Source organism: Brienomyrus brachyistius, chromosome 10, assembly GCF_023856365.1.
Source record: "Brienomyrus brachyistius isolate T26 chromosome 10, BBRACH_0.4, whole genome shotgun sequence".
Lineage (NCBI taxonomy): Eukaryota > Metazoa > Chordata > Actinopteri > Osteoglossiformes > Mormyridae > Brienomyrus > Brienomyrus brachyistius.
This window is the reverse complement of record NC_064542.1, coordinates 27,617,714-27,644,842: the sequence shown is the minus strand read 5'-3', so window position 1 is coordinate 27,644,842 and position 27,129 is coordinate 27,617,714. Positions and strand designations below refer to the sequence as shown.

Below are 27,129 nucleotides of genomic sequence, written 5' to 3'. Positions count from 1 at the left end.
AATCCTTTGGCGCTATATATATATGTATAGAGAGAGAGAGACTTGTGTATTGTATTGGGAAACATACAGGCCTTATACTATAGGAGAATTGTGGAAACATTGCAGCCAATTACAGAGTGACCTGTCTCCTGTATGGAGTGGAGCGGTCAATCATGGTGTGACCTGGGTCCTGTATTGGCTGTAGTGTCCAATCACGGTTTAACCTGTGTCCTATAAGGGCTGGAGTGGCCAATCACGGTTTAACCTGTGTCCTATAAGGGCTGGAGTGTCCAATCACGGTTTAACCTGTGTCCTATAAGGGCTGGAGTGGCCAATCACGGTTTAACCTGTGTCCTATAAGGGCTGGAGTGGCCAATCACGGTTTAACCTGTGTCCTATAAGGGCTGGAGTGGCCAATCATGGTGTGACCTGGGTGCTGTATATGGCTTTCATCACAGCAGTCACATAAAACCCACTCGGCACACCAGGAGGCTGAGGAATTTCTGTCCCACCACTAGGCCTCTGCTGCATCATGTGACAAGCCCTGTTACTGCAGTGTTTTGACAGTCCCCAGCAGAGGGTGTTGAGGGTTTGGGGGGAGGGGGGCAGATCTCGGCGCCCTGTTGCTGTGCCTTAGACTCCCTCTTTTCCCCCACATGATGAAAGGTACATACAGGCTGTTCCCTGCATTACTTTGGTGGATGAGAGTGTCCTCTTCCTCATTCTATCAGTTTGCGACTTGCTGACAGTCCTGACGTGCTACACGTCTCACATTCCCCGGCATTCAGTCAGCGAAATCTGGTTACCAAATGCCGAGTAGAAAACTGTATTATGCCGTCCGTGTGATACATAGCGAGAAACGCAGAAATAAATGCAGCAGTAGCATATTTTGATGGCAGTATCAATACTAATAAAGCCTCTTCTTTATCTCCAGGTTCTGCACAGAGGGAATTTCTGTGAAGCCCCTCCCCCCTCTCTCTCCTGATTGGCTGCTGTACAATGAACTCTGGCGCCGCCCAGGATGTGGCGGTGGAGCGCTTCCTGCAGGACATCGAGAGGCGGGGCAGTCAGCTGCACTGTGCTGTGATTGGAAAGGACCGGCCGACCACCCACACTGACATGAACCTGCTGTATCGCAAGAGCCGGCTGGACTGGAGGAACCGCGACACTGACAGCAACAAGAAAAGGTAAGCACCTGAGACGGGGGGGTGGACTGGGGGGGGGAGGCAGCACATGCTGGCTTTTGTCTGAACCTTGTTTTGTTCAGGTAATTATTCAGGGAGAGCTACCTGCTGTCTTAGGTGTCAGGCGCTAATTAAAACCTATCGTCGAAACCACATGACTCCAGTGATCAGGGCTGGACCTTTCTTCAGGATTTTGGACTTGCGACGATGCATTTGGGGCAAAGGTTGGGTGACTTTAGTAATTGGGGAGCCCAGATCCCCCAGCAGGGTGGCACTGCCTTTGTCCTATAGGGGGCGATAAAGGTGATTAATACATCTAGACACTTTGGTGCCTAGATGCAGTTAGATACTGTGTGATGCTTCAGATATAACAAAATTGATTCTTATCCATCTCCGTTATCATCATTCTATTATTCCAGACTTTTTGCACAACTTTAATACTTAAAGGAAAAGCAATGTGTTTTCAAATTTTGTTCCTCACATTTAATGTGGTAAATATCTAAATCAAAAGTCCATCCATCTTCCAAACCCATTTATCCAGTACAGCCTTAGGGTCACCACCTTGCATCTTATTAGACTGTGGGAGGAAAGCCATATGGCACAGGGTGAACATGAAACCTCATACAGTGAGCAGAGATGAGATTCGAACCCTCAACCCTGGAGGTGTGAGCAGGACTGAATTTCAGGGGGTTGGCCCCTGGGCTAACATCATTGTTGGGGCCCTACCAGCACCTTGGAATGCTGCTGTCGACTGCCTAAGACCTATGTGCAGCACCATATTTCCCATCGTCCAGGCCAGTGTTTCCCAATGCAGTCCTGTGGTACCTTCAGACATTCTACATTTTTGCTTCCAAACACATCTGAACCAGGTGTTTGGTGTTCTTGATTGGCTAGGAGCTGGGAGGGAGCAAAAATGTGGACTGTCTGGGGGTCCCTGTAGGTTGAGTTGAGAAACACGGATCTAGACAACTCAACACCTATCTGTAGCACTCAGAATTAATGGCCAATTAGAAACTGGGGGGGGGGGGGGGGAGTCAGAACTGCGGGAATCAGCTTTAAAAATATTCCTTAAAACACTAGGATTGGCAGATACTCAGACAAGTGAAACAGAAACGGTGTAATAGGTGCTTCCAGTGCAAACGAGAGCAAAAGCATCTCCTGAGAGCAAAGCATTCTGTTATATCACCAGATCTGTCTGCTGCACTCTGCTGCTGTAATATACTTCCTTTTGTGTACTCAGGAAATTGTCTGCCGGGCAGAGCAAAATGCACCTTTTTCAGTGGAATCCCCATTTAATTCAGGTTGATTTACTCAGGAGCCGAGGAAACGTAATATTAATCACTGCAAGATGGCATTTGAGGACACTGATGGTGAAATGTGCTGTGTAAATAATAATTTAAGACGTGTTCCTCCTCCTCGCACGCATCAAAAGATCAGGATGTATTTTTTGAAGAATGAAAACTGATTGAATACTTAGTTTCTTTAGTGAATGGCTCCGGTTTAGGGTTGCAATTGTGCAGTCCACTCATATACACGCCCATCAGCCAATGGCCATTTGTCATACTGTGATGTGCACACAATGTTCAAGAAGGCTGGTGCTCATTGGAAGCCAGTGTCGCAGGCCCCTAACTCACCACTAGCTGGTGCTTACCCAGCGACGAGGTCTGCCCTTCCCTGGTCTTGCTTCCGATTTCCCGGGTCACAGTCAGCAGATGGCTTAGCGGCACTTTCAGCCTGCACTCCGGATGAGGGCTGCTGGTATTTTTATCCATTATACGCAGAGCGAATGTATAATAGTTTATTTGATGTGCGTCACTACAGAGAATTTGGCAGTATGGTGGGACGTCTCCTTTGATCAGTCTCACCGGAGAACCACGTTCGCCCATGTTCGGCTAGCGAGTATAATGGAACACAGCGTTTCCCTGAGGGAGATCAAGCCTCTCCTTGTCCTCCTTAACAACGCGAGACCAGAGGAGAGGGATACTATACTGTGCCGCAAGATCCCTCTGCATTTCCTACGCCGTCCAGCACACCAGCTCCGAGCGTCGTCACGATTGCGCGTAGCCCGAGCGTGCTATGCTTTTCTGTGCCTGCCTCACACGCTAACCGGAGATCCGGTCTGCTCCTCTCTCTGTCACTACGAGAGAAAAACCACACTGATAATGTTTTTAAAAGTGCCCAGGGCCACAGTATACCTGTCCTGCAAAGGAATCGTCTGTTGAATCATGAACATCTAAGAGGGGAGAGGGGAAGAGAAGGAGAGGAAGAGGATGTGACCATCTCTCCCATCAGGTCGCTGATGCATCATTTGTAAACGTAGCACCTCCCCACCCCCACCCACATAGGCTGAGATACTCAAACAAAAGTAATACGGGCTGGGAGTGCTAAATTAGTCAGACTGTTGGCTGTTCCCCCGGGGGGGGTCAGGAGGCTAGCCCAGGTTTAGCGAGGCGAACTGCGTCAATGTGAAGCATGGAGGATGTGGAGGCAGTACTTCCAGGAAGGTGGATGCTGAGATGGAACAGCAGTGATGACGAGCGGCTGATGCCAGACCCACGGACAGGGTGTGGATTTTCATTTTCAGCATTTTTAGGAGCATCCGTCGATGCTGAGATTCCGGGATGCAGGACAGATTTCGACAAAATGATTCTCACTTCCTTAGGTTTAGGTGATATGACTCCTGTAAAATGTGTCAGTGTGTAACTTTGGTGTGTGGAACAATTACTCACTAGTCTTTTTTTTTTTTTTTAACCAAAGATTTGATTCTAAGAGATTTGATTATACAAGTTAACTAGTTATATTGTGTGCAGGTTTGGTCACCATACCTTAAGAAGGACATTCCTGCCTTGGAAAAGGTGCAACGTAGGGCTACAAGAATGATTCCTGGTCCTAGAGGAATGTCTTATGAGGAGGGGTTAGCTGAGATGAATCTGTTTGGCCTCAAGCGAAGGAGACTAAGGGGGGACATGATCCAGGTATATAAGATTCTAACAGGTCTGGATGCTGTTCAGCCAAATGGCTACTTCAATATTAGTTGAAATACTATCACTCGTGGCCATAAGTGGAAATTAGCGGGAGAACATTTTAACATTTGAATTTGAGGAAGCACTTCTTCACACAGCGTGTAGTTAGAGTATGGAATAGTCTTCTTGTTAGTGTAGCGCAAGCTAAAACCCTGGGTTCCTTTAAATCGGAGCTATATGAGATTTTACCAACTCTGAGCTATTAGTTAATGAGCTTGATGGGCCGAATGGCCTCCTCTCATTTGAAAATTTCTTATGTATGTTCTTATGTAGGAACAGACCAAACAGAATTTATATATAGAATTTTCCCACATCTACTACAATATCAGTTTTCACAAGCAGTGTAAATAGCAATACTGTAGGATTTCGAGAGGATTTACATTTGCTTTCTATTTGCTCAGCGGGCACTTTTGTCCAAAGTGACATACATGGGAAACCATGGTCAGAGAGTCCCTGAAACGTGTGGATTAAGGGTGTTGCTTAAGGGCAAGTCCTCTGCTGAGCCTGGGATATGAACCAGCAACCTTCCGACCATAGGTTCAGCATCCTAACCCGCTGACTTGACTGTAACATATCTGATCTATGCTGAAATATCAATGGAAAACCAACAGAATGGGGAGCTTATTTGCTACAAAGTCACCTTTGGGGGCCAGAAATGTTTAATAATGTGGGCAGTGAGACCTGGTGACAGGTTTGCACAGGGGACGCACTTCCTGTTTGCGTCCTCTGTTCTGGGGATCCACGCCAAGGACGGGTGAAATTACGAAGCTGTGGTCTGTGTTCTCCATTCATTCAAGCAAAGCCTGCAAACCCAATGCTCAAGGAAAAAAACCCACTACAGTGACGTACACACACAGCAAGCGAGCCTTCTGTTCAAATCCCACATGCGTCCAATCGCATGCGCATGCACGCCCGCCAGGAACGAGTCCCACACGGAGCCACTGACACACACAGACGCAAACCCACACACACCCACACACGCCCACCAGGAAGTCAGACCTACGCTCGCACTGCTCTTCTCCCTCCTCTTTTCCTATGTGGTGCTTCATTCATTCATTTTTTTTTCCCTCACTTCTATCTCGCTCTCTCTCTCTCTCTCTCTCTCTCTCTCCCGCTCTTACTCTGTTCCTGCGGACTGTGCCGGTTTCCAGGGACGAGTTGAGAAAGGAAGGACAGTACAACGGACGGTCTTTAAAAACCGGAAACTGAACTACCCCCGGTGACTTTTCATTTAAATTTAAATGAGGCACTGTCAGCTTTTGGGATTAATGTCAGAAATATAAAAACGTATTTGTAAATGAGGGCCACAGACGTGTTCGAATCTAGGAGTCCTGTACAGACATGTCACACACATGAGCTGTTTCGATCACGGAAAGGCATGACCCCTCCCTCGCATCTTGAATCCTAAACGTGATTGGTCACACCTTTTTACATGATAACAGGAGTTTTATAGGATTTATTCCAGACAGTTCTTAATATTTATCTCCAGGACATTTTCATATAAATTACATCATTGTCCAAGCTCCCTGAATTCATCAAATTACAAAATACCTGTCCTGTCATTAAAGCATGTGTTTCAAATATGTGAAATACGAATCCATGCCTGTATCATTTTTACCATGGTTACCACAGCTGTTTATTCATTAACTCATTTATATTTGGGTTCGCCAACCACACTCTTACACCTGGAATTTATGCACCACGTTACTGGCCCAGTCCTTGCACATCAGTAATGGGAAGGGAATCAGACTTGATCTTACAGGGTTGATTAGTTATGTCTTGACTTATATCCTCAAGGAAGTCTTTCAAAACACGTGTCTCAGCATAGTTCATGAGGCGGCCTGGAAGGGGTCTTAAGCAAAGGAACAGTCCTCAGCTATTCCTCCACACGCCGATTTTTCCGTCAGTGCATAGGAATCCCCTAATGTTGCTGAGGCACTGTGGAAGTGCTGCAACATTTCACATTTCCTCACAGCGGATCAGTGCAGGTCACAGCATCTCCGACCGCTTCTCCCAAAGCAGGGATGCAAACATGAAGGAGGCACCGTGTCTGATTACACGTCTTCCAGTGGGACATATTTACCCAAAAGGAACAGGGAGGAAGACTGGCTCGCTGCAGGGGGACAGCCCCATTTGCCCGTGACTGTAAATCCTTATGTAAAAACAGAATAACAAGGCGTGGCTAAGTGACGATGATTTGGGAGGTGGGGCCTGGAGCAGCCAATCAAACAGTCAGAGAATGCTGCGCTGACTGGTTTCCTTGGCAACAGCTAGGACGTGTGCCAGTGTCTGACTGACAGGAGAGACCGAGAGCCCAGCAAGAGAAAGGAAGAGGGAAAAAAATGAATAAATCGACAGTTCCCTGACAATAAATATTTAACTGAATCTATCGTAGAATGTGCAAACGTTACAGTGTGTTAGTTGCCCCCTCTGTTGTCAGTTGGTGTGTTGGGCTTACTCTACTCAGACCTGCTTCCAGTTAGTAGAATTTCCACACATCAGCCTGTCAGACAAGATGTTGTAGCAATAAGCTGGCGAGCGTTTTGTTTATTTCAGTAAGGCAGCCATGGCAGAATGCAGTCTGACACAACAATTTACTCAGCATGTCGGATAGACAGGTGGGCTATCCCAATCAGATAGACTGGTAAGCTAGTCCAGTAAGATAGACAGGTGGGCTATCCCAATCAGATAGACTGGTAAGCTAGTCCAGTAAGATAGACAGGTGGGCTATCCCAATCAGATAGACTGGTAAGCTAGTCCAGTAAGATAAACAGGTGGGCTATCCCAATCAGATAGACTGGTAAGCTAGTCCAGTAAGATAAACAGGTGGGCTATCCCAATCAGATAGACAGGTGGGCTAGTCTAGTAAGATAGACTGGTGGGCTATCCCGATCAGACAGACAAGTGGGCTATCCCAGTCAGATAGACAGGTGGGCTAGTCTAGTAAGATAAACAGGTGGGCTAGGCCAATCAGATAGAGAGGTGGCCTAGTCCAGTAAGATAAACTGGACAAACCAGGGGGCTAATCCAGTCAGACAGACAGGGGGGCGTAATCCAACCAAAGAGACAAGTAGGCTAGTCCATGCAGAAAGGGGAGCTAATCCAGCCAGGGAGAGAGATGGGCTAATTCAGTCAGACACACTCAGACAGACAAGTCATCTAATCTGGTCAAACAGGTCACCAATTCAGACTGACGGGTTGACTAACCCCATCAATCAGGTAAACCATTCGGAAAGACAGGTTGGCTAACTCGATCAAACGGGTAAACCCATTCAGAGAGACGGGTTAGCTTATGTAATATTTGTTACAGGCTACAGTTCTGCTGGCTCTTTAATAATACTCCAGCCGTCCAATCACAGACGGTTTGATGGCTTCCTGATTCAGTGCCGCCCCCAGGGTCACGAACAGACTTTGAGAGAATCGCTCTCAGGTGCGGCACCTTGGTGACGGCAGCCCACCGAAGGTCCTTATTCATCTTCAGCCGCCGCCATGAGGTGGCTTCTCCAGCCACTCTGCACACGCTCAGTGGACACGCTGTTCCCATCTGTGCCCGCGAGCAGCAGTGTGGGCGGTTTATGAAAGAAACGAGGTAGAGTGAGAGTGTAAGAGAGAGAGAGAGAGCGAGCGAGACTGAGCGAGAGAGAGGAATGGCAAATCAGTGTGGGAGTCTGAAGGGGTGAACAGAGCCTACTGACACAGATTCTTGTGATTCTTCTTCTTGAGATGATGGTAGATACGGGGATAACAAGTTAGTTAAGGAACAATGTGCTGCTCCTCCTCCTGACTCCCCCCCCCCTTCACCACTGCTTTTCCCTGAAAATACCCCCCCCCCCCCCAACAGCCTTCCCATCCCCCACCTGTCGATTCCATCCATTTTTATTCTAGCGCTCTCCTCTACTCTGCATAATCGCGGATCCCCTCCTCTCCAGCTCCGTACTTTAATACCGCCACCTTTTCTCCTCTCCTTCTCTCTCTCCCTCTCTCTCTCTGTCTAGCCACATCTCTTCTGCCCCCCTTTTGTGTCCCCCTTCTTGTTCAGTGCTGAGTTTTCAGGACTCTCTCCTTCCAGTCCCTTCTCTCCCATTGGGAGGAGATGTTCTCTATCTCGTCCCCCACCTCGCACGCCTCTACGTCCCTCTCTGTCCTTCTCTGTCTTGCTCATACCTCACCCAGTTCCTCTTTCCTCTTCAGAGCCTTGTCGTCATCCCTCTGTTCCTCACTACCTGGGCGAGCAGCTCAAATCCGGCATGGTAGTTTGAACTAATCGCCCACTGAAATGAAAGTCAAATCCAGACTTGAAGTTCACATTCATATTAAAGCTCCAAGCGGATCCTGTGAACTTCTCCAATATCCTAGTAATACAGAATGACCGGCAGCTTGACCCGGTCAAAATTATAATATAATCGTTGTGATACCATACAGCGAAAGACATGAAGACTCTGAGACTTAAAGGATTTTGAAAAAACACATGCAGGTTTGTAATTATATCTTTGTGGGGACTCTACATTCATTTCTATGGGGAAAACTCTAATCCCAACACGACAACCGTAACCTCTACCCAGCCCTAACCTTAACCATAAGTAGCCAAACTAAATACAAGATTTTTCTCATTTTTCTTTTTTGATTATAGTCACAGATCTTTGTGGGAACATGAAAAATGGTCCCCACAACTTCAAAATAACAGGTATTTATTACATTATGGGGGGGGGGGGGATTTAGTCCCCACAATGTAATATACACGTTATACACACACACACCTCGAGCTTTACGGCATGTGACCACTCTGCTCAGCTGTGCCCCTGTTCCTTAACCCCCCCCTGTCCTCATGTGGCAAAAAAGAGGGGGAAGCGGAAACAATTCATCCCAAATGCAGCAGAGCACATCATCCGCGCGCGGAGGAAGATGTGGGCGCGGACATCACACCCCGCCTCCGCCCACCAGTGCTGACAGTGGAAGAGGGATACAAATAAAGAAACAAGCATCCACTGCGAGGGACTGCTGTTTAAATAAAAACCTGCATGGAATTCAGGCTTAAAAAAAGTCACGTAAAATCATTTATAGGCAGGCAAATTCTCATTCTGCGGCTCTTTATTCTTTTCTTATTGAAATGGGCTTTATTGACGTCACAGTTGTGCTTCAGAAACACTTTCCTTCTCCATCGCTGTCTGTCGTTTCTGTGACTCTACCCACCTTTTTCTGTTATCTGTACTCTTACATTATCCAGTCCTTTTCATTCCATGTCCATTTTTTTTGAACTTCCATTTTCTCTCAGTCTGTCAGTCATCCTTATGTCCTCCATTTCTCCCAATTTCTTCATCTTTTCTATCTCTTGTAGTTTGGCTTTGCCTGTCCCTCCTCCTCATTCATCATCACCTCCCTTCAACCTCCTCTCTCCTGTCCCTCTTTATTCATCATCTCCCTTCAGCTTCATCTCTCCAGTTCCTCCTCACTCATCACCTCCCTTCAGCTTCCTCTCTCCTGTTCCTCCTCACTCATCATCACCCTCCTTCAGCTTCCTGTCATGTACCCTTATTCATCATCACCTCCCTTCAACTCCCTCTCTCCCTCATCAACCCCATTCAGCCATCTCTCCCCTGTCCCTCCTCATTCATCACTTCCCTTCAGCCTCCTCTTTCCTGGCCCTTCTCCTCATTCATCACCTCCTCTTAGGTTCCTCTTCTCTGCTCCTCCTCCTCATCCTTCAGCTTCCAGTCTCGCCTACTCCTAGCTCAGCTTTCTCCTTGCTGTCTCGCCATGTCCCTCTTTCTGCCCAGCTTGTCCTCTTCCTTCCTGTGTGACTGCACATTCCTCTGGCCCTTCTACCCTCTGCTCTTGGAACAGATAAATATGGCACCCAAAGGAAGGCCTTCAGTGTGGAAGAGTGAGAAGCTTGTCAGGCACAGTGTGAGTTCTCTTCATTTTACATATTGTCCACACCCAAATCTTCATGCTTGCTTCAGCAATTTGATGTAAATCTATTTCTTAAAGAGACAGTAGCATCATCTTAAGAGCACAGTGTAATCCCCTAGAGCCGAAAACCCCAAGCGTCAAAGCTAGCTTCTAAACCATTAGTTCCGAGTCTCAGCATTCAGAGTAGGTGTATGATTTCAGAATAAGTGTGAGAGAGGCATGTGGGGTGAGCTACACAATCAAAGCGGGGAAAACTAAATAGCAAGTGTCCATTTCAGTGGGATTGGCAAAGCCAACAGAACAGCTTGTAGCATCAGTGTTGCGGCTTAGACACGACCTCCATATGACCAGGAGAAGTGATGATCAGGTGGGAGACAGCCATCCTCCCATGATACCCCACCCCCCCCCCCCAAAAACACACACGCCGACAGTGAAAGAGGCGTGTCATCCCTTAATGACGCACGGGAAGCCCTGGATGCAGAGGCGGAGTCACGCACCGCAAGCCAAAGTGTACAGACACCCCATGTTTCGTTAAAGGATGCTGGTTAATTGGCAGCTCACCGCTCATTCGCTGCCCGGGACTCAGAGTCAGTGACAAATGAGCAATATGTCACAGCGAATCGTACGGCAGCGTTTCGACACTGAGGGAGACGTCGGCTGAAATGCGAAATGGGAATCAGTGTCATGCACACGCTCAGCTGCAGCTACACCAAAGGGTCTCAGACATATAAGCGCTAAGTGAGTAATACCTGTGGTAAGGTGCACACTGCTGATTTTCAAAATTAATTCTGTGTGTGGCAAAGTCAGAATAACTCCCAAATTTAATGATAATCATTATCACACATAAATGTGTGGCAAACCGTGCGACAGGAGCACAGCTGCATGGCTGCAGCACAGACACCCAGATCACACCCAGACACACACACACACACACGCATGGGCGCTCTCAAAGTCTCTCTTTGTCTCCTCTCTCTCTCTCTCTCTCTCTCTCTCTCTCGCTCTCACTCTTTGTCACTCTTACGTTATTCTGGGTCCCGGCCATCCTTATGAATTTTAATGGTGTTTCTCACACACAGATGTCGTTAGCCGATCCCTCTGCTTTTGAAATGATCTTTCACGTGCCCCCCCCCCCCCACCCCTCCCCATTCCACTCACCGAAAAGGGGCTTTAATCTCCCCTTTACCCCACCCACCTAGCACACGGCTGGTAATCACACCGACGCTTTTGCTGCCGTATTTAGCATTAGTTTGCCACTGGGTCGGCTTGGGAACAGCCCCCCCCCTCCCCCCCCCCACCCCAAGTGGGTCACTGAGGTCGCCCTGCATCGGCCGTGGGGGACGGAGCGGTGCGGCACGGAGCGTATTAATTTCGCAGTGTGGCGGTAATGTGGGCCAGCTGGTCCAGGCACCGCCCGGTGCGCTGTTGACGTGGCCGGCACACCGTGCCCCCCCCCCAGCCCTGCCTACGACACCTTTCCTCCGTCTCCATCGCTGTGGTCCCTCACTCCCCGCAGATCTCCATATGTGTGTTCACCTCTCCTTTGTGCTGCCTCTTACCCCTCCTCCTCCTCGCTTTCTCTCAGAGGTTCCTGCTCCATCTGTCTTCCTCCTGCTTTCCTGCAGCCTCGGGGGGAGGGGGGGGGTGCTTCTCCTTCTTCCTCACTGCCCACCTTGGCCCCCACCACCATTGCTATCCAAGAAACCGCCTCTCCTTTAACAGTTGAAAAGTAGCCTATAACCTCTCCTCACTTTTTATTTCTATCCATTGTTTCCACTTTCTAACCCAAATTTCACTAAAAGTTCATTACCAACAAGTGTCCACCAGGGGGCGGTCTGACGCTTAGTCAGTTAGCAGTTTGCGCGTGTAATCGGAAGGTTGCTGGTTTCAAACCCCAGGGCCGGCACCCAGGCCACCACTGAGCCCTTGAATATCGCCCTTAACCCCTATTTGCTCCAGGGACACTGCATGCTGGCTGACCCAGTGCTCAGATCCCAAACGTCACTCTCACTTGTACGTGCGTCTACGACTCAAAGGAGAGAATGATGGAATATAGAAAAAGAAGCATTCCTATGTACTTATGCTCACGCTTGTACAAATGGCAAACAAAGCATCATTTCAAAAACAATTAGAACAAGAATTAAAAAAAATAAACAGCGATAATGTTACTGGTGTCCATTCTAGGGTGTCCCCTGCCTTGTACCATGTGCTTCATGGGATTGGCCACAGGCTCATTGTGACCCCACCCATATGTGTTTGGAAGACTGCTAGATGATTGGTTGTACTGTGATTCTCCCCAAAATGATTGGCTGTAGCGTGACTCTCTCCAAGATGACTGGTTGTAGCGTGACTCCCTATGCTGAAATGTAGACTCACTCTATGCCTTGTGAGAATCTGGGGTTTCTGAGGGATCCCCTAATGGGCCCTCAGGCCTTCTCATTTGTTCTTTAATTAGATTTCTTCTTGTTTTAGTTGTTCTTCCCACTTTTTAATTATGTGGGTGTGATATGGTTTGTGCCGGCAGAGCTCTGCTGTAGAGCCACCTGCTTGGCGTCGGAGTGACTGAGCTTCAGCCTGGTTTAGGTGGGACTGTGTTTTTCGGACTAAATCCAAGTTCAGAAGCAAGACGGCGAAGCTGTTAAATTTAGCCGATGTCGATCTCCCAGGATTAACAGTGAGGTACCTGCAGCCCAGGATCAGCAGCCAGAGATTTTCTGCGTAACCATACAACATTCTCCTCAAGATGTTCGGTTCCAAGGTGGGAAGAAGAAGAATCATTTTGGATTTTTTTAACCTTGACGCTTTGCTCCTCTCTGAGTGTTAATGCAGATTTCGTACAATATTTTTTTCTCTTTTAATCTGCGATTAAGGATCTTGAATAAAACCCTGCTGTTGGTGCACGCTTGGCTTAATGAGTGCTTAATTGAATCTCCTTATTTCACGGTTGCTCGTTACAGGTTTGTTAGATCTGCTGTGAAAAATGTCTGATGTTGCCTTGTTTCTCCAGTACACTGGCAAAGCCTGGATCCAGGCTGAAATATTCTTCTAAATACATGCTATGTGGCTTTTCACCAATAATAAATGAATATGGCCCAATTGACCAAACCACTTTCTGGAGTGTAACTCACTCCTTGAAGACATTTTTAAAGCTAATTAACCCAGGGTGGCACAGTTCATCCTCATCAGAAAGAATGACTTTAGCTTGCATCTGGCATGTTCTCTGTGTGTTTCACGAGACACCTACCGTCTCCCACCCATCTGACAGCCACACTGAGGCTCAGAGTCACCAAATCCAGGCAGGTGCGCTTGCTGACCTGCTCTAAAGTGGTGTGGTGCCAGTATCTCTGACAATCAGCGAACCACTGGCCACATCTGACCGGCTTTCTGAAGAACCAATAGGTGTGTAACAGGCCTTGATGTGTTACTGACAAACCCAAGATGATCTCTATCCCTTTCCTCTCTCCCTCTTTTGTTTTCTCTTTTTTGTATTCCTTTCTCCACCTCCTCTCTTTCTCATCCATTTTCTCCTTTTCTCTCCCTTTTTGCTTTTTCATCCTCTCCCTCTCATATTCCTCACTCTGTTTCCTCCTTCTCTCCCTTTCTCCTCTTTTTCCTCTCCTTGTATCATCTCCCTCTCTCTTCTTCCGCCCCCTTCCCCCACCTTCTCCATCTTCCCTCTCTTTTCTCTCTGTCTCTTCCTCCACCTCCTCTCTTTGTCCTATCTCCTCCTTCTCTCTTCCTCCCTTCCTCTGTCTTCCCTCTCTCCCTCTTTGTCCCTCTTTTCCAGCTCAGGCAGTAAGGAGCCCCAGTGCACTGTGGGTAAAGTCCGTGACCTGGCCACCCTGCGACGTCACTTCCGGATGGGCTTCATGACCATGCCCGTCTCTCAGGACTTATCGCCATGCCCATCCGCCATGGCACCGCGCTCGCAGTCCTGCCACTCCGTGGGCTCTGAGGGGGCAGGTCTGGAGAACGGGGAGCACCCTCCCAATTCTGCTACCCCTCCCACCGCTGGGCGCCGACCACCAGTCAAGCCCAAGCGCCACCCCAATACCCGGCTCAGCTCCGCAGCTGACCCCCGCGGGATCCCTCCAGACACGCCACCTCCGCTACCCCCCAGCCAGCCTCCAGCCAAGCATTCCTACCTCAACAGGAAGAATGGTGAGGGGGTGGGCGGGGTCTGTGAGGAGAAGCCTGATTGGTTAAAGTTGTGAATGATCTTCGCTTAAGGCAGGGGTGAATACAGTAGGGAAACTGGGGCAGTGGTTAAAGTTGAAAGCTGATTAGCCCCCCATAGTGCCCCTCCCATGTCACTTATAAGTTTAAAAAATATGATCAGGAGATGAGTGCCCTGTGTTTGAGGAGACAAGTGTCCTGTGTTTGAGGAGGTGAGTGTCCTGTGTTTGAGGAGATGAGTGCCCTGTGTTTGAGGAGATGAGTGCCCTGTGTTTGAGGAGATGAGTGTCCTGTGTTTGAGGAAATGAGTGTCCTGTGTTTGAGGAGATGAGTGCCCTGTGTTTGAGGAGACAAGTGCCCTGTGTTTGAGGAGACGAGTGTCCTGTGTTTGAGGAGGTGAGTGCCCTGTGTTTGAGGAGATGAGTGCCCTGTGTTTGAGGAGACGAGTGCCCTGTGTTTGAGGAGACGAGTGCCCTGTGTTTGAGGAGACAAGTGTCCTGTGTTTGAGGAGGTGAGTGTCCTGTGTTTGAGGAGATGAGTGCCCTGTGTTTGAGGAGATGAGTGCCCTGTGTTTGAGGAGATGAGTGTCCTGTGTTTGAGGAGATGAGTGTCCTGTGTTTGAGGAGATGAGTGCCCTGTGTTTGAGGAGACAAGTGCCCTGTGTTTGAGGAGACGAGTGTCCTGTGTTTGAGGAGGTGAGTGCCCTGTGTTTGAGGAGATGAGTGCCCTGTGTTTGAGGAGACGAGTGCCCTGTGTTTGAGGAGACGAGTGCCCTGTGTTTGAGGAGACGAGTGCCCGGTGTTGGATGTGATGAGTGCCCTGTATTTGAGGAGATAAGTGCCCAGTCCTTGAGGAGATGAGTGCCCGGTGTTGGATGTGATGAGTGCCCTGTGTTTGAAGAGATGAGTTCCCAGTGTTTGAGGAGATGAGTGTCCTGTGTTTGAGGAGGTGAGCGCCCTGTATTTGAGGAGGTGAGTGCCCTGTGTTGGAGTAGATGAGTGCCCCGTGTTTCAGGAGATGAGTGCCCCGTATTTGAGGAGATAAGTGCCCAGTCCTTGAGGAGATGAGTGCCCAGTCCTTGAGGAGATGAGTGCCCAGTGTTGGAGGAGATGAGTGCCCGGTGTTGGATGTGATGAGTGCCCTGTGTTTGAAGAGATGAGTTCCCTGTGTTTGAGGAGATGAGTGTCCTGTGTTTGAGGAGATGAGTGCCCTGTGTTTGAGGAGATGAGCGTCCTGTGTTTGAGGAGATGAGTGTCCTGTGTTTGAGGAGATGAGTGTCCTGTGTTTGAGGAGATGAGTGTCCTGTGTTTGAGGAGATGAGTGTCCTGTGTTTGAGGAGACGAGTGCCCTGTGTTTGAGGAGACGAGTGTCCTGTGTTTGAGGAGATGAGTGTCCTGTGTTTGAGGAGATGAGTGTCCTGTGTTTGAGGAGATGAGTGCCCTGTGTTGGAGGGGATGAGTGCCCAGTATTTGGGGAGATGAGTGCCCTGTGTTTGAGGAGATGAGTGCCCTGTGTTGGAGGGGATGAGTGTCCTGTGTTTGAAGGGATGAGTGTCCAGTGTTTGAGGAGATGAATGTCCAGTCCTTGAGGAGATGAGTGCCCAGTATTTGGGGAGATGAGTGCCCTGTGTTTGAAGGGATGAGTGTCCTGTGTTTGAGGAGATGAGTTCCCAGTGTTTGAGGAGATGAGTGCCCAGTATTTGGGGAGATGAGTGCCCTGTGTTGGAGGAAGTAAATGCTGCAATGTGAGGAAGGTGGTGACTGACCTGTCTTCGGAAACATGCCATTTTCCTTGAGAAAAGAAGTCTCCGTGGCAGAGTGCCATTTGTCTCGTGTGGTGACCCTGTGTGCCTGTGGTCTCTGTGTGCCTGTGTGCCTGTGGTCTCTGTGGCGTTTAGGCAGGAGGTGACCTTGCTAATTTGGCAGTTTCGGCACATCAGCTCCTCATGGTCATTCTCTAGTAGCTAGAAGTGAATAAGTGTGGCCCCTTGTTCTGCAAAACCACGGCCATGGCGTGCACAGAAATTCAATCACTTTCGATGACTCTTGAGCCTCCAAGTGTTTTCAAATGGATTGCTGTTGTTGCATTGCATATTTTCGGCTCTTCAAACCTGATTTTTAACACGCTGTGTTGTGTGTGTTGTGTTAGTGTTTATGAAACGTGGATGTTCACTTTCAAGCACCAACAAGGGCTTCTCACACACACATACACACACACACACACACACACACACACACACAGACACACACAGACACACAGGATTGTGGGGATTTTCCATTCATTTCTATAGGGAAATCTCTAATCCCAACATGAAGACCTTAACCCTAACCCAGCCCTAACCTTAACCATAACACTGTACACAAGAATAAGGTGCAGCAGGAGACACTGGGAACAACCACAAACCAGCCAGGTAGAGGGCAGAAGCTACTTTCTAATGCCAGAGATGACCACCTTATCTGACAGTTTCTCATGAATCGGAGGATGACATCAGGTGACCTTCAAAAGGAATGGGAAACATTAAGCGCAGGTGTGAAGTGCAGTGCTATGACAGTTTGTATCAGGCTCCAAGGAGCAGGACTGAAGTCCTATAAAGCAAGGAAGAAGCCCTTCATTAATGAGAAAAAGAGAAAAACTAGGCTGCAGTTTGCTAAAAAACAGCACTATTCACAGATGCACACGTATAAATTGACAAATGAGTGAAACAGAAAATTATGATGTGGTCTCTTAGTTTTTTCCAGAGCTGTATATTGATAGTGGTGCAGGGATTTGTTTCCCCTGTGTGCCGAGTCTCTCCTCTGGGTCTGAGCTCCTCATATCCGGTCTGTAGCTCCAGTGTAACACTCACAATGCTCTTTCCCTCCCTTTCTTCCTCCCTTGACAGTCATGAGGAAGTCAGAATCTGGGGACGTGTCCAACAGAAAGGTGCCTCCCGCCAAACCAAAACGCAGCCCCAACACCCAGCTCTCCTTTGAGCCCCCGCCAGCCCGGGTGCCCCCTCCAGCCACCCCTCTGCCTCCCCCATCCCAGGAGACCCAGGTGCAGGAGATGAGCAGTGAAGAGCCGGTCTACATCGAAATGATGGGCAATGCCCTCTCCCCCTGCACTGCCACCATTAGCTCCACTCCGGACTCGGACTCGGAGCAGAGCGAGGCTATCTATGAGGAGATGAAGTACCCCCTACCCGAGGAGGCAGAGACCCTTAGACAAGATGGCCCACTTCCTCCTAGATCTGAGAAACCCTCTCATGCATCATCTTCTCGCTCCTCTGCTTCTTCGCTGTCTCACCCTGCCTCTTCTTCCTCCTTATCCAAGCCCAAAACGCCCATCTCCATCTCCCACTCCTCCCCCCTCCCTGCCTCTTCTCCCTCCACCCCCGTCCCCCAAACCCAGAGGGCACCAACCCCCTACCTCCTCCCAGGGAGCAAACCCCAGGTGGAAACAAGCAACAAGATCCCTGCTCCGTTTCCCAACCTGCTCCAGCATCGCCCCCCCCCTGCTGGCCTTCCCCCAGCCTGCCGCTGCCTCTAGCGGCGTGGGCATCGCGGCCAAACTGGGCACAACAGTCACCCAGAGCTCTTCCAGTTTAGCTTCAACCGGAAGCACCTCCTCCAAGCTCCCTGTCCTGCAAACCGTCGCCAAAGACGCCCATCAGGACAAGCAGCAAGCCGAATCGACGGACTCCCGCCTGGGTCACTCATACTCTGGTCACTCCCACCCTGTTCCCGGCCTGAGGGCCCGGAGCCACTCCACTCCCTTGCCTCCGTCCTCCCAGTCCTCCCACTATGGTTACCACCAGCACCACCACTCCAACCATCACCCCTCACACTACCACCAGTACCGCAAGGCAGACCGCGAGCTCACCACATCCCATAGCATGAAGCTGAACTCAAAGACCCAAAGCACCAGTCACCTCCCCAAGTCAGAGAAAAGGGAAGCCAACCACCACAAAAGCACCACCAATCCCACCCACACCACCTCCTCTTCCCGCTCCCTCCTCTTTCGCTCCCACACTCCTCACAGTTTGCCTGCCTACACTCCCCCCCCACCTGACAGCCCTCTACTGTGGACTTACCCCTCCACGGGCCTAAGAAGACCCCCAGCCTATGACAGCCTGCGTGGTGGCCAGCTGTCCTCTGACCCAGCCACTCCCCAGCAGAGCAAAACTGGAGGTGGGGCCAAGCAATCAGATGCGGGGAGCCTTTTACGTGAAGGCAGTGTAGGCGGGACCACGGCAGATGAGGGCCCCTATTGGACAATGCAGAGGAAGATGTCCTTCAGTCAAAGCAGCAGAGATGCAGAGAGTGAGTGATGAACTGAATGAACAGGATTCAATCCTCTGTTAAGCAAACCTCACCACATTTGTAATGCCGTCCCGGTATTATCACGGCCCCATCATTGTGAAGGAAACAAACAGCCCACAGAAGATCTATTACTTAATGGGTCGATGGAAATGGAGAAGGAGTGCGAATTATGCAGTGTAAAGTAATAATTTTACTCAGTCTGGCAGAGAGGAATAAGGGAAAGAAATGCAACCGTTTCAAGGCATCCGTGGCCCCTCCGCAGAAACGTTTCGGCGCTGTGCCGCCGATCTCCGCGACGACGCAGGCATGACAAATCGATGCAAGATGAAGCCAGGGATTAGCCTCTAACTGGCTATGCATAACACATGCAAGACTATACATGTCCTTTCATGTGGATATAAGGGACATTTATGCTGGAGATTGAGCTTTTATTATGTAAATGGTGTACATGTGAAACAGCGTTCCGAAAGCAGGCGTGCATGTAATAGACATATAGGATCTATGATAATGAATCCGCCCGTGAGATACTACAGCCTTGTAATACCGCTAATCTCCATCACATGTAGCACATTAAAATAATGTCCAGCCATCAAATCATACAGGTAACTCTAATTACCAGGTTGGCTTTGCTGCTTATTTTACATTTCGATATTTATTTTGCACGTATCCTGCTATAGTATTTCTTTAGTATTCATTTTCTATACATACTGTAATGGCTTGTATAAGACTCAGTCATAATTGATAGATATTTTTCTTCCTGCGTGCTGCAAAATTATGTTTAATCTATTTGCCCAACATTTGGTTCATGTTAGCTCTCCGTGCTCTGAACCTGAATCAGCAGGCTGTGTAGTGCGAGGCTCAGCACTCGGTTCAGTTCGGAACCACTCGTTTCTGGGATTTAGGCGCTGGGTTTATTCTATCGGCATTTAAATTCCGGGTTTTGGTCGGATCTACCAGCGTTTACTTTCCAGTCACGGTTTCAGTTCAGTCGCCGTATCGCCTCTGGTTTTTACGCGGTTTGGCTCGCCGGCGCCCTGTTTTCGCAATAGCGGTGCTGCGCTGCGCAAGCCACGTCTTCTTTCGGATCTTTTTTTTGCACTTCAGCCCCATTTCCTAGTTGCTGTTCCCGGTGGCTGTTTGTCGTACACATGATCCTGGAGCAGCTCATCCAGACAGCAGCCCCAAATCTCTTTGATCACTGCCTTCCCACACTAAGATTTCCAGTGGTTTCCGGGACCAAGGGCGTAGTAGAGACTGATATTAGCGGGCATACAACTTAATCATTCAAATTTAACGGTATATTATTCTTGTGGGAATGGGGGACAAATTAAGCCAAATTAGATATTGGGGGGTTGGGGGGCGGTGTTTTAACTGAGCGATATGAGTCCTGGCCATGAGAATGTGTATGCATATATATGTATATATAGCGTGTTTAATACTCTGTGTACCTTTGGCACTCATGTATATAATATTGGCATAGTTTGTTTAATGTTCCCATTCTCTTCAGAGGAGGAAGGCAGTCGCATTCGGAGCGATAACATGGACACGCTCCTGCGAGGAAACGAGGACGAGCAGACGCAGTCCACTTCCGGCGAGGGGGCACCGGCCTCAGGCCTCCGCGCTCCAAGTCGGACGGGGCTGCCCCTGCCCTGTCAGACATTCCCGTCCTGCCACCGCAATGGAGGTAGAGTGCAATTATCCTCTATTATAACCCCGCCCCCAAAACAGCCTCCATCAGTTATTAAACACTTAAGCAGCTCGTGCGTGTCTGTGTGTCTCGTATGTTTCAGAGCTGGGGCGACTGGGCCGTTCAGCCTCCACGTCAGGGGTTAGGCAGAGCGGTACCAACATGCAGCGGCAATTCAGCCTGCCCAGAGACACGCCCAAGGACACGCCCAGAGACACGCCCCGAGAGTTGGTGAGTCTGATTGGCCGTCCATACTGTCCATCAGGCTGTATTCGTTGACATTGCGTCTCCTGTCCCTACCCATGTGATCAGTCCTGATAAGAGACAGTGAAGACAACTCTAATTGTATTTGAATTAAATGCTAGGTTTTAGCACATTATTACACGGAAAGTGGATTCTGGTTTAAAGTACTAGTCAATAGAATCTGTAAAAATTCGTCCCCATATAAGAATGAATGTTTGGAGTCACAAACACCATGTCTGGATGTTTTGGATTCTTCTAAAAGAACGAATATACTGGCAATTGTAATAAGTAATGAAATGAAGGAACCAGTATGCTGGTGTGTAAACGGTTTAAGGCAACAAACAGGTGCAGGATTTTCCCATAAGCCTTTGCCTCAGAGTGTTTCTCCTCATGGCCCAGGACAGATGTCCGGTCTCTCAAAATGAACCTTTTATTCTGAGGGGTAGTGGATAGGGGGGAAAAAATCAGTACACAGACACTGTTTGGCTCGGAATAGACAACGACTGATGGATGGATAAATGGATGGATTCACTGACTGCTGGGTGGAGAGAGGGAAGGACTACTAGAGTGATTCAGTAGGGAACCACATGCCCAAATGTTACTCGCTGTCCCTGCCTATGTCTGAATGCTGATGCGGGGAACCTGCCCATGTGACCTTTGTGAAGGCTGCAGCCCAAGGAATGGAATCATGTCGCCACCTACTGGCTACTGCTGGTTACTGCAGGGGATCTCCTCCTGGTGGTCGACATGGAAACTCCCTCTCTACACTTTGCACCCAGTACTAAGAGTTGTTGTTTGTGGTACCGTTTTCCTAAATTTGCACTTAGTTTTATTATTCCCTTTCTCCACGCTCAGAGTCACTCCCACTCTCCAACCGCCCGCGCTCTGACCACAGCACACCAACAGCAGCAGCTGCAGCAGCAGGTTCATCTCCACCTGCAGTATCAGCACTTGGCCCAGCTTGCGCAGTGCCAGCCTCCTGCCAGCGGGGGCGCTACCTCTCAGGCCCAGAGCCAGAGAGACAGGAAGCTGCTTGAAGTGATTGAACGGAAACGCTGCTTGTGTAAGGAGATCAAGGCCCATAGGCGTCCGGAGAGAAGCCTGTGCAAGCAGGACAGCATGCCTATTCTGCCCAGCTGGAGAAGGACCCCGGAGCCCAGCAAGACGGGCACCTCTTCATGCCAAAGGCAGCAGGCTGTGGTGTGGGACACTGCAATATAAAGGGCTTATGGGGAGTGGGTGGGAAGAGCCACAGGAAGAGGTCGATGGTCACATGGTCTTACATGTGGCAGGGGTGTGGTTATTCTTAAGGTGCGGCTCTCCTTGGGGGTGTGGTTAACTACTGGGGGTGTGACTATTCATTAGGGATGTGAATATCTGAGATGATCAGGGGTTGTGGGCTGGACACAGTGTACATCCACACACAAATGTTCATACTACCCATTAACTGACAGAGGTGCGGGAAGGTACCTGGGAGGTGCCTTGGAAAGGCAAACATTGAGAAGAAGAGAGAGAGAAGGAAGAGGTGGTGTACAAGACACGACTCGGATGGTGGGTGGAAGATGTAGAAGATACAAGCAGTCAGGGAAGGTACCAGTCAGCATCTGCTTGCTTTCTGCTCGATCTCCAGCCCAACTTCGTATGTTCCTATAACTTGTAAACTTCTTCTTTCTTGGAGATGATGTTCCTTGACACGGTGGGCCCTAAAACTCAAATAGATCCTTCAGAATGTTCTGCAGGACAAACAGGGCCCCTTAAATTGCCCCCGGTGCCAAATATAGTCATACACTGGACAGGTGGTACCCAACCCCCTTTCATAAACACCAGAGTTCGTATGTCAGTTTATTCAGATCCGATACGTGGCTGACAGCTGAAAATTACACCTTAGGTGCCGACTGTGCTTTGCTTTGTCCTGTGTTACTAATTTTATTTGTTTTCTTTGCACCCTCAGCTGATGATTGGTTTCTATGGAAAGGATGGTGGTTTGTCATATAATAGAAAGGTGTATTTTGTGGAGCATGACAAGGTGAGGAGAGGGAGCTAAAAGGAGCATGATGGATGCCAAAGATATGGGGCTGTGCACCTGTCGTGAAACATGGAAGTTTTCCAGCCAGCCGGCACAAAGGGAGCTTCCACCTACAGGGTCACGCCGCAGAGACAAAGGAAATGCATGAACAGTACACCACTTAGCACGTAATCGCCGTTATCATCAAGAGTGCAGCCCCGCGTGGGTGTATAGATCCAAACGATACCGTCATACGAAGCACAAAACGTGTGGCGCGGAGCTGCGAATGCGTCTCGCGCCAAGAGACGTGCCTTAAGCGACAAAGACCTAGAACATACAACTTAAATGCAAGGAAGAATGAGAACGTCTCTACGATTCTATTGACCAAATGCCCTCGCCGAGAACATGGCGAAGGCTGCGGCCGAGGTCACTTTGAGTTGAAGGAATGAGGTCTTCCAGGTGTTCTGTGTCAGGGTTTCAGCTCACATGTTTTAATTTGAAAACCCAACTCTATGGGATACATGTCCCTGGATCCATATTTAGATGTAGGTTTCTTATCTGTCGCATTCAATTAGAATAGAATTTTGTGAGAGTAAGGACTGTTGTGATAAAGGTACAAGAGATCATTATTCTAAAATACAAGGAAAGGACACGGGGCACCATTTCCCAAAACGCACTACAATCATTCATAAAAGCTTAGTATTGTACCGACTCATGTTTCCGCTAAATAACTGGCAGACCACTCCTATTTCCTCTGCATGCACACCACCTCTCTGTTTAAAATCGGTTGCTGCTGGCATTCATTAATGTATTCGTATGTTTTTTATTTATTTTTTATTTGCTGCTAAAATTGAACTTATCCATTTGATCAAAAACAATGTAAATATCGCTGTATAACAACAGCTTTTTTTCTTTTGTAAGGAGTTTGTACACACAGTAGATGGATGACTGTACGTTTTGGTACCGCTATTCCTTCATGGTTATCGACAACCTTTTTCTTCACTTGTTTCTTTAAAAAATGTCTCTGTTTTAGTTGTGCTTGTAATACATAATTTTAAAAATGTTTTTGCAAACTGGAAATATTTTAAAAGCATTTTTAAAGGAATAATTTAATGCATTAGTTAGCTAATCGGACTTATTTTCACAAGGAACTGACAGTTCGTTTTACTGAAATTTTCGAATTTGCCTGTCTGGGTATCACGCTTCTTTTGAAGTCCTTCTAAAGCAGTTTGGAAATGAAGTTAACGTTCACATTACTAAAAAAAAAGAGGAAATACGGAGATTTTTGAAATAAAATACACACAAATAACATTTATAAAGTGATGTCACCCAGGAAAAAATCCCTCGCTTTTTGAAACAGATTATCCAATGGATTTTAGTTGTTTATTGTAGATTCATTTACATTTCTGTTCTTTGACGCGACTATGTAAAGCAAATTACAAATTTATTAATTTGGTATATATTTCACAAAAGTAATTCAGATTATCTTGTGTTCTTCTGTGCACGTATCTTTCTCTTTTTTGGGAGGAGGGGTGGAGTACCAGTATCCAAGGACTTCAACAAGCTGAGCCCTTAACCACTACATCAGCGATTAATTAAGAAATAGAAAAAAATGGGTGGGTGCTGTAAGGTAGACCTGTCTACTTTATAGGGCGCGCCTTGTTTTGTGGCCTTTGTTAAAATCGCTGTAACTCCTGATTGGATGAGTGGTTAGTAAAGTGTAATTTGATTGGTGTGGGGTTGCTGTACGGTATGATACGTGAGACTCCCGGAGGTCCTTTGTCGCACTGAGGATGTCTAGAACAGTCCTCTCCTTAAAGATATCCAATTATTGCACAGGTTAGGAGCATTTACCTTATCAAACCCTAACTTAGCTGACTCAGCTGGGGCATCAAATGCGTGAAATGGCTGGGCAGACTTCTAGAGAGGACATGCAGAGTTTACAGAAATGACCTGCAGTCATTACAGCCATTCAAAATACAGTCTATTGGGGCGGGAGTTAAATTCCTCTTCGTGTGAATCAAACCGTGACAGCCGCCAAAAACGCCAGTTGTAGATAGACTCGTTTCCAGTTTCTATAGCGTACACCTGATGTTTTTGCTGTGCCATTGAAACGCTGGACAGACTGGGGGGGAGGGGGGGCACAGTGCTACTTGGTCTGGGATGTTTTCCAAAGATTTTCCAAAGTTTTTTCCCCTCTTAATCTCAGCTGCAGTGGCTCTTTAAAAAGCGTTTAATGTGACAATCGAGGATTGCAAACCTTCCCATTTTTGATGTAGTGGGCTGTACTATTTGGTACGTTTTAAATGTATAATTTCTGGTCAATTCATAGACATGTACGCAAACATTCTGATTTATGGTACAATTTTATATATTTTACGAAGGTTCTGTAAATTTGCTGCCCTGATGACAGTGTTTGTTCTGTACACACCTCCTCACCCCTAGACGTCCCAGTTTCTTACTCGCTCTCCTTAACAGCTCTGAAACATGCTTACTGTGCCACTGCTATACCTTGCCTTCGTTGAACTGCGGGTTTTCCCCATTTATCACGATGTGCACAGTTTTCAGGACATCTGCGGACACTGACAATGACAGAGTGCTGGTCACTGAGGTAGAGTAAATACCATTCATGACAAATGTCTAGGGGCACCTTGCACCAATGCATTATTTGCCTGTATGCTGTTTTCTATAAAATGCTGAGTAATTGTCTTAAAAGTCTTGCTCCTTGACCCTGCTTTCCCACCGCAGTATTATTTTAGTATAGTTACTAGGCAGGCTGTTGAGGACATTACCGCACCAGTTTAATGCGGCAATAGTTTTCATGAGACAAAACTTAAAAAAAAAAAAAACGTCCCGCAATATCTATGGAGACGAAAACGCCGAAGAAACATCAGTTCGTTGCCGCCTCCTTGTCTACTAAATCTCCCGTAATAAGTAATAACGTAATTTTATCAATAAGTGGCATGCGTGAGCCATCAAAGCGTATAAGTTGTTGTCGTACTGTTTTTGCTTTTTTCTAAAATAATACTTTCTCGAAGCTGCATTGTGGAGCCGCGTGCTCCCGCCCAATAAGCATCTCGCTGTCAGTCTCAGTTTTTCACTTTGAAAGTGGATCGTTTCTAAAGAAAACAAAAACTGCGCAGTTCACTAACGCTAATGTATAAGTCAAAAACCTGACTACAGTCATAATGATGCATATAAAACTCAAATTTACTGTATGTAATTATTTTCTAAATGGTTTAATCCGCCATGCATGTTCATTTGCCGTCTCCGAGCCTGCAAAGGCAGCGTATCACTTAGGCGGGTCTAATTATGTAACGATTTTGAAAATTATTCTACCTGACTGTGACATGCATATTAATGGCTCCTTTCACATTTTTCAGGTTCTGTTTGCATTACGTTTGTGCACATCGCTGCTTGCGCAGTTAACACGATCCAACTTTGCATGACAAAAAAGGAAAACAGCCAGTAATGTGGGAGCACCGTTGTAAGATTCTGATGTGACAGAGATAGGGGCGTAGCCAAAAATCTGGGACCCCAAACAAAAATCTTGTTTTATGATGGGCTTTTAAATAAAACAGACGACCATGGGTTCAATATTGCCTTTACTGACCACTGGGGTTCTTCCATTAACACGTTTTACCGGGACTCATTTCAATACCACAATGCCCTTCTCGACACGCGGATTAATCTAGTTATTGTAATATCATGACAATGCTTAGGTCCCTGATACGGGTCCCCCACAGTCAATCAAACGGCCAAGGTGAATCCGTGCTCCTCGAACACCCCAAAATGGACGATACCATAGCAAATGTTACAGTGCCACGGTCGTCTGAATAATATCAATGGTATTATGTGGGTATTATGTGTCCATCTTTGGGACATTGAAATCGTTTGAGCTCCTTGCAGGATTGTCAGATATAAGTCACAGGTCTGTCTGTGCTGCTATGCTCTTCATTGTCATTAAATCACTTCTGCATGTAACAAGTTGCAGAGTGGAGGTCAGTGTCAGTTAATATCTGCCACATTCAATTTTAAATTTTGGGCTATGAAAGTGATAAATATTTCTACAAGGCACCCTGTGGCACTGTAAACTGAAGAGTGGGTGGTGATTTAAGGGACAGTGAGGTTGGTTGTCACACGTTTTATTCGCGCCCTCGACAGCTTAAGCTCCATTTATTGTATAACTAACGACACTAATTGTTTCTCTGTCTTTCGATTTGTGGAACATCAGTCGAATGGAAGAGAGCTGGGTGTCGGTGTGTTTATTAGTGCCTGCAGACGCTTCCGTCACCTAGAGCCCCCACCCGGCTGTCTCACTCTCTGTCTGTCTTCCTAAGCAAGTGCCTCTGCATGGAAAGCAGGTTGAATTGACTTCGTCGTGATGAGAGGGCAGGAGCCCCCGACAGCAGATTTTGGAGCCCCAAAAAGTCACCGTGCCCCCAGAATCTGTCAGGACATCCATAGGGTTTGAACCCTGCCCACTCCATGGATCTCCATCTTCCCCTGGGTTTCCTCTGGATACCCTAATTTCCTCCAACCAAGATTTCCTGATAGGTGAATCGATGCCCATCTTATGCAAGAATGTGCATATATATGCCGTGTGATGGAGCGGCGTCACCTC

The 27,129-nt window shown here is 47.8% G+C and overlaps 1 protein-coding gene across 1 annotated transcript in view; it reads left to right on the top strand.

The window, feature by feature from the left end:
• LOC125751101 (neuronal tyrosine-phosphorylated phosphoinositide-3-kinase adapter 1-like) overlaps window positions 1–27,129 on the top strand; it is a 38,335-nt gene extending 11,206 nt beyond the window's left edge. Inside the window, 7 exon segments of the mRNA XM_049029648.1 lie at window positions 914–1,166; window positions 13,881–14,254; window positions 17,151–17,752; window positions 17,754–18,570; window positions 20,078–20,254; window positions 20,361–20,488; window positions 21,356–27,129. Of these exon segments, the coding sequence (XP_048885605.1) occupies window positions 979–1,166; window positions 13,881–14,254; window positions 17,151–17,752; window positions 17,754–18,570; window positions 20,078–20,254; window positions 20,361–20,488; window positions 21,356–21,721 (2,652 nt within the window). The 5' untranslated portion in view covers window positions 914–978 and the 3' untranslated portion in view covers window positions 21,722–27,129.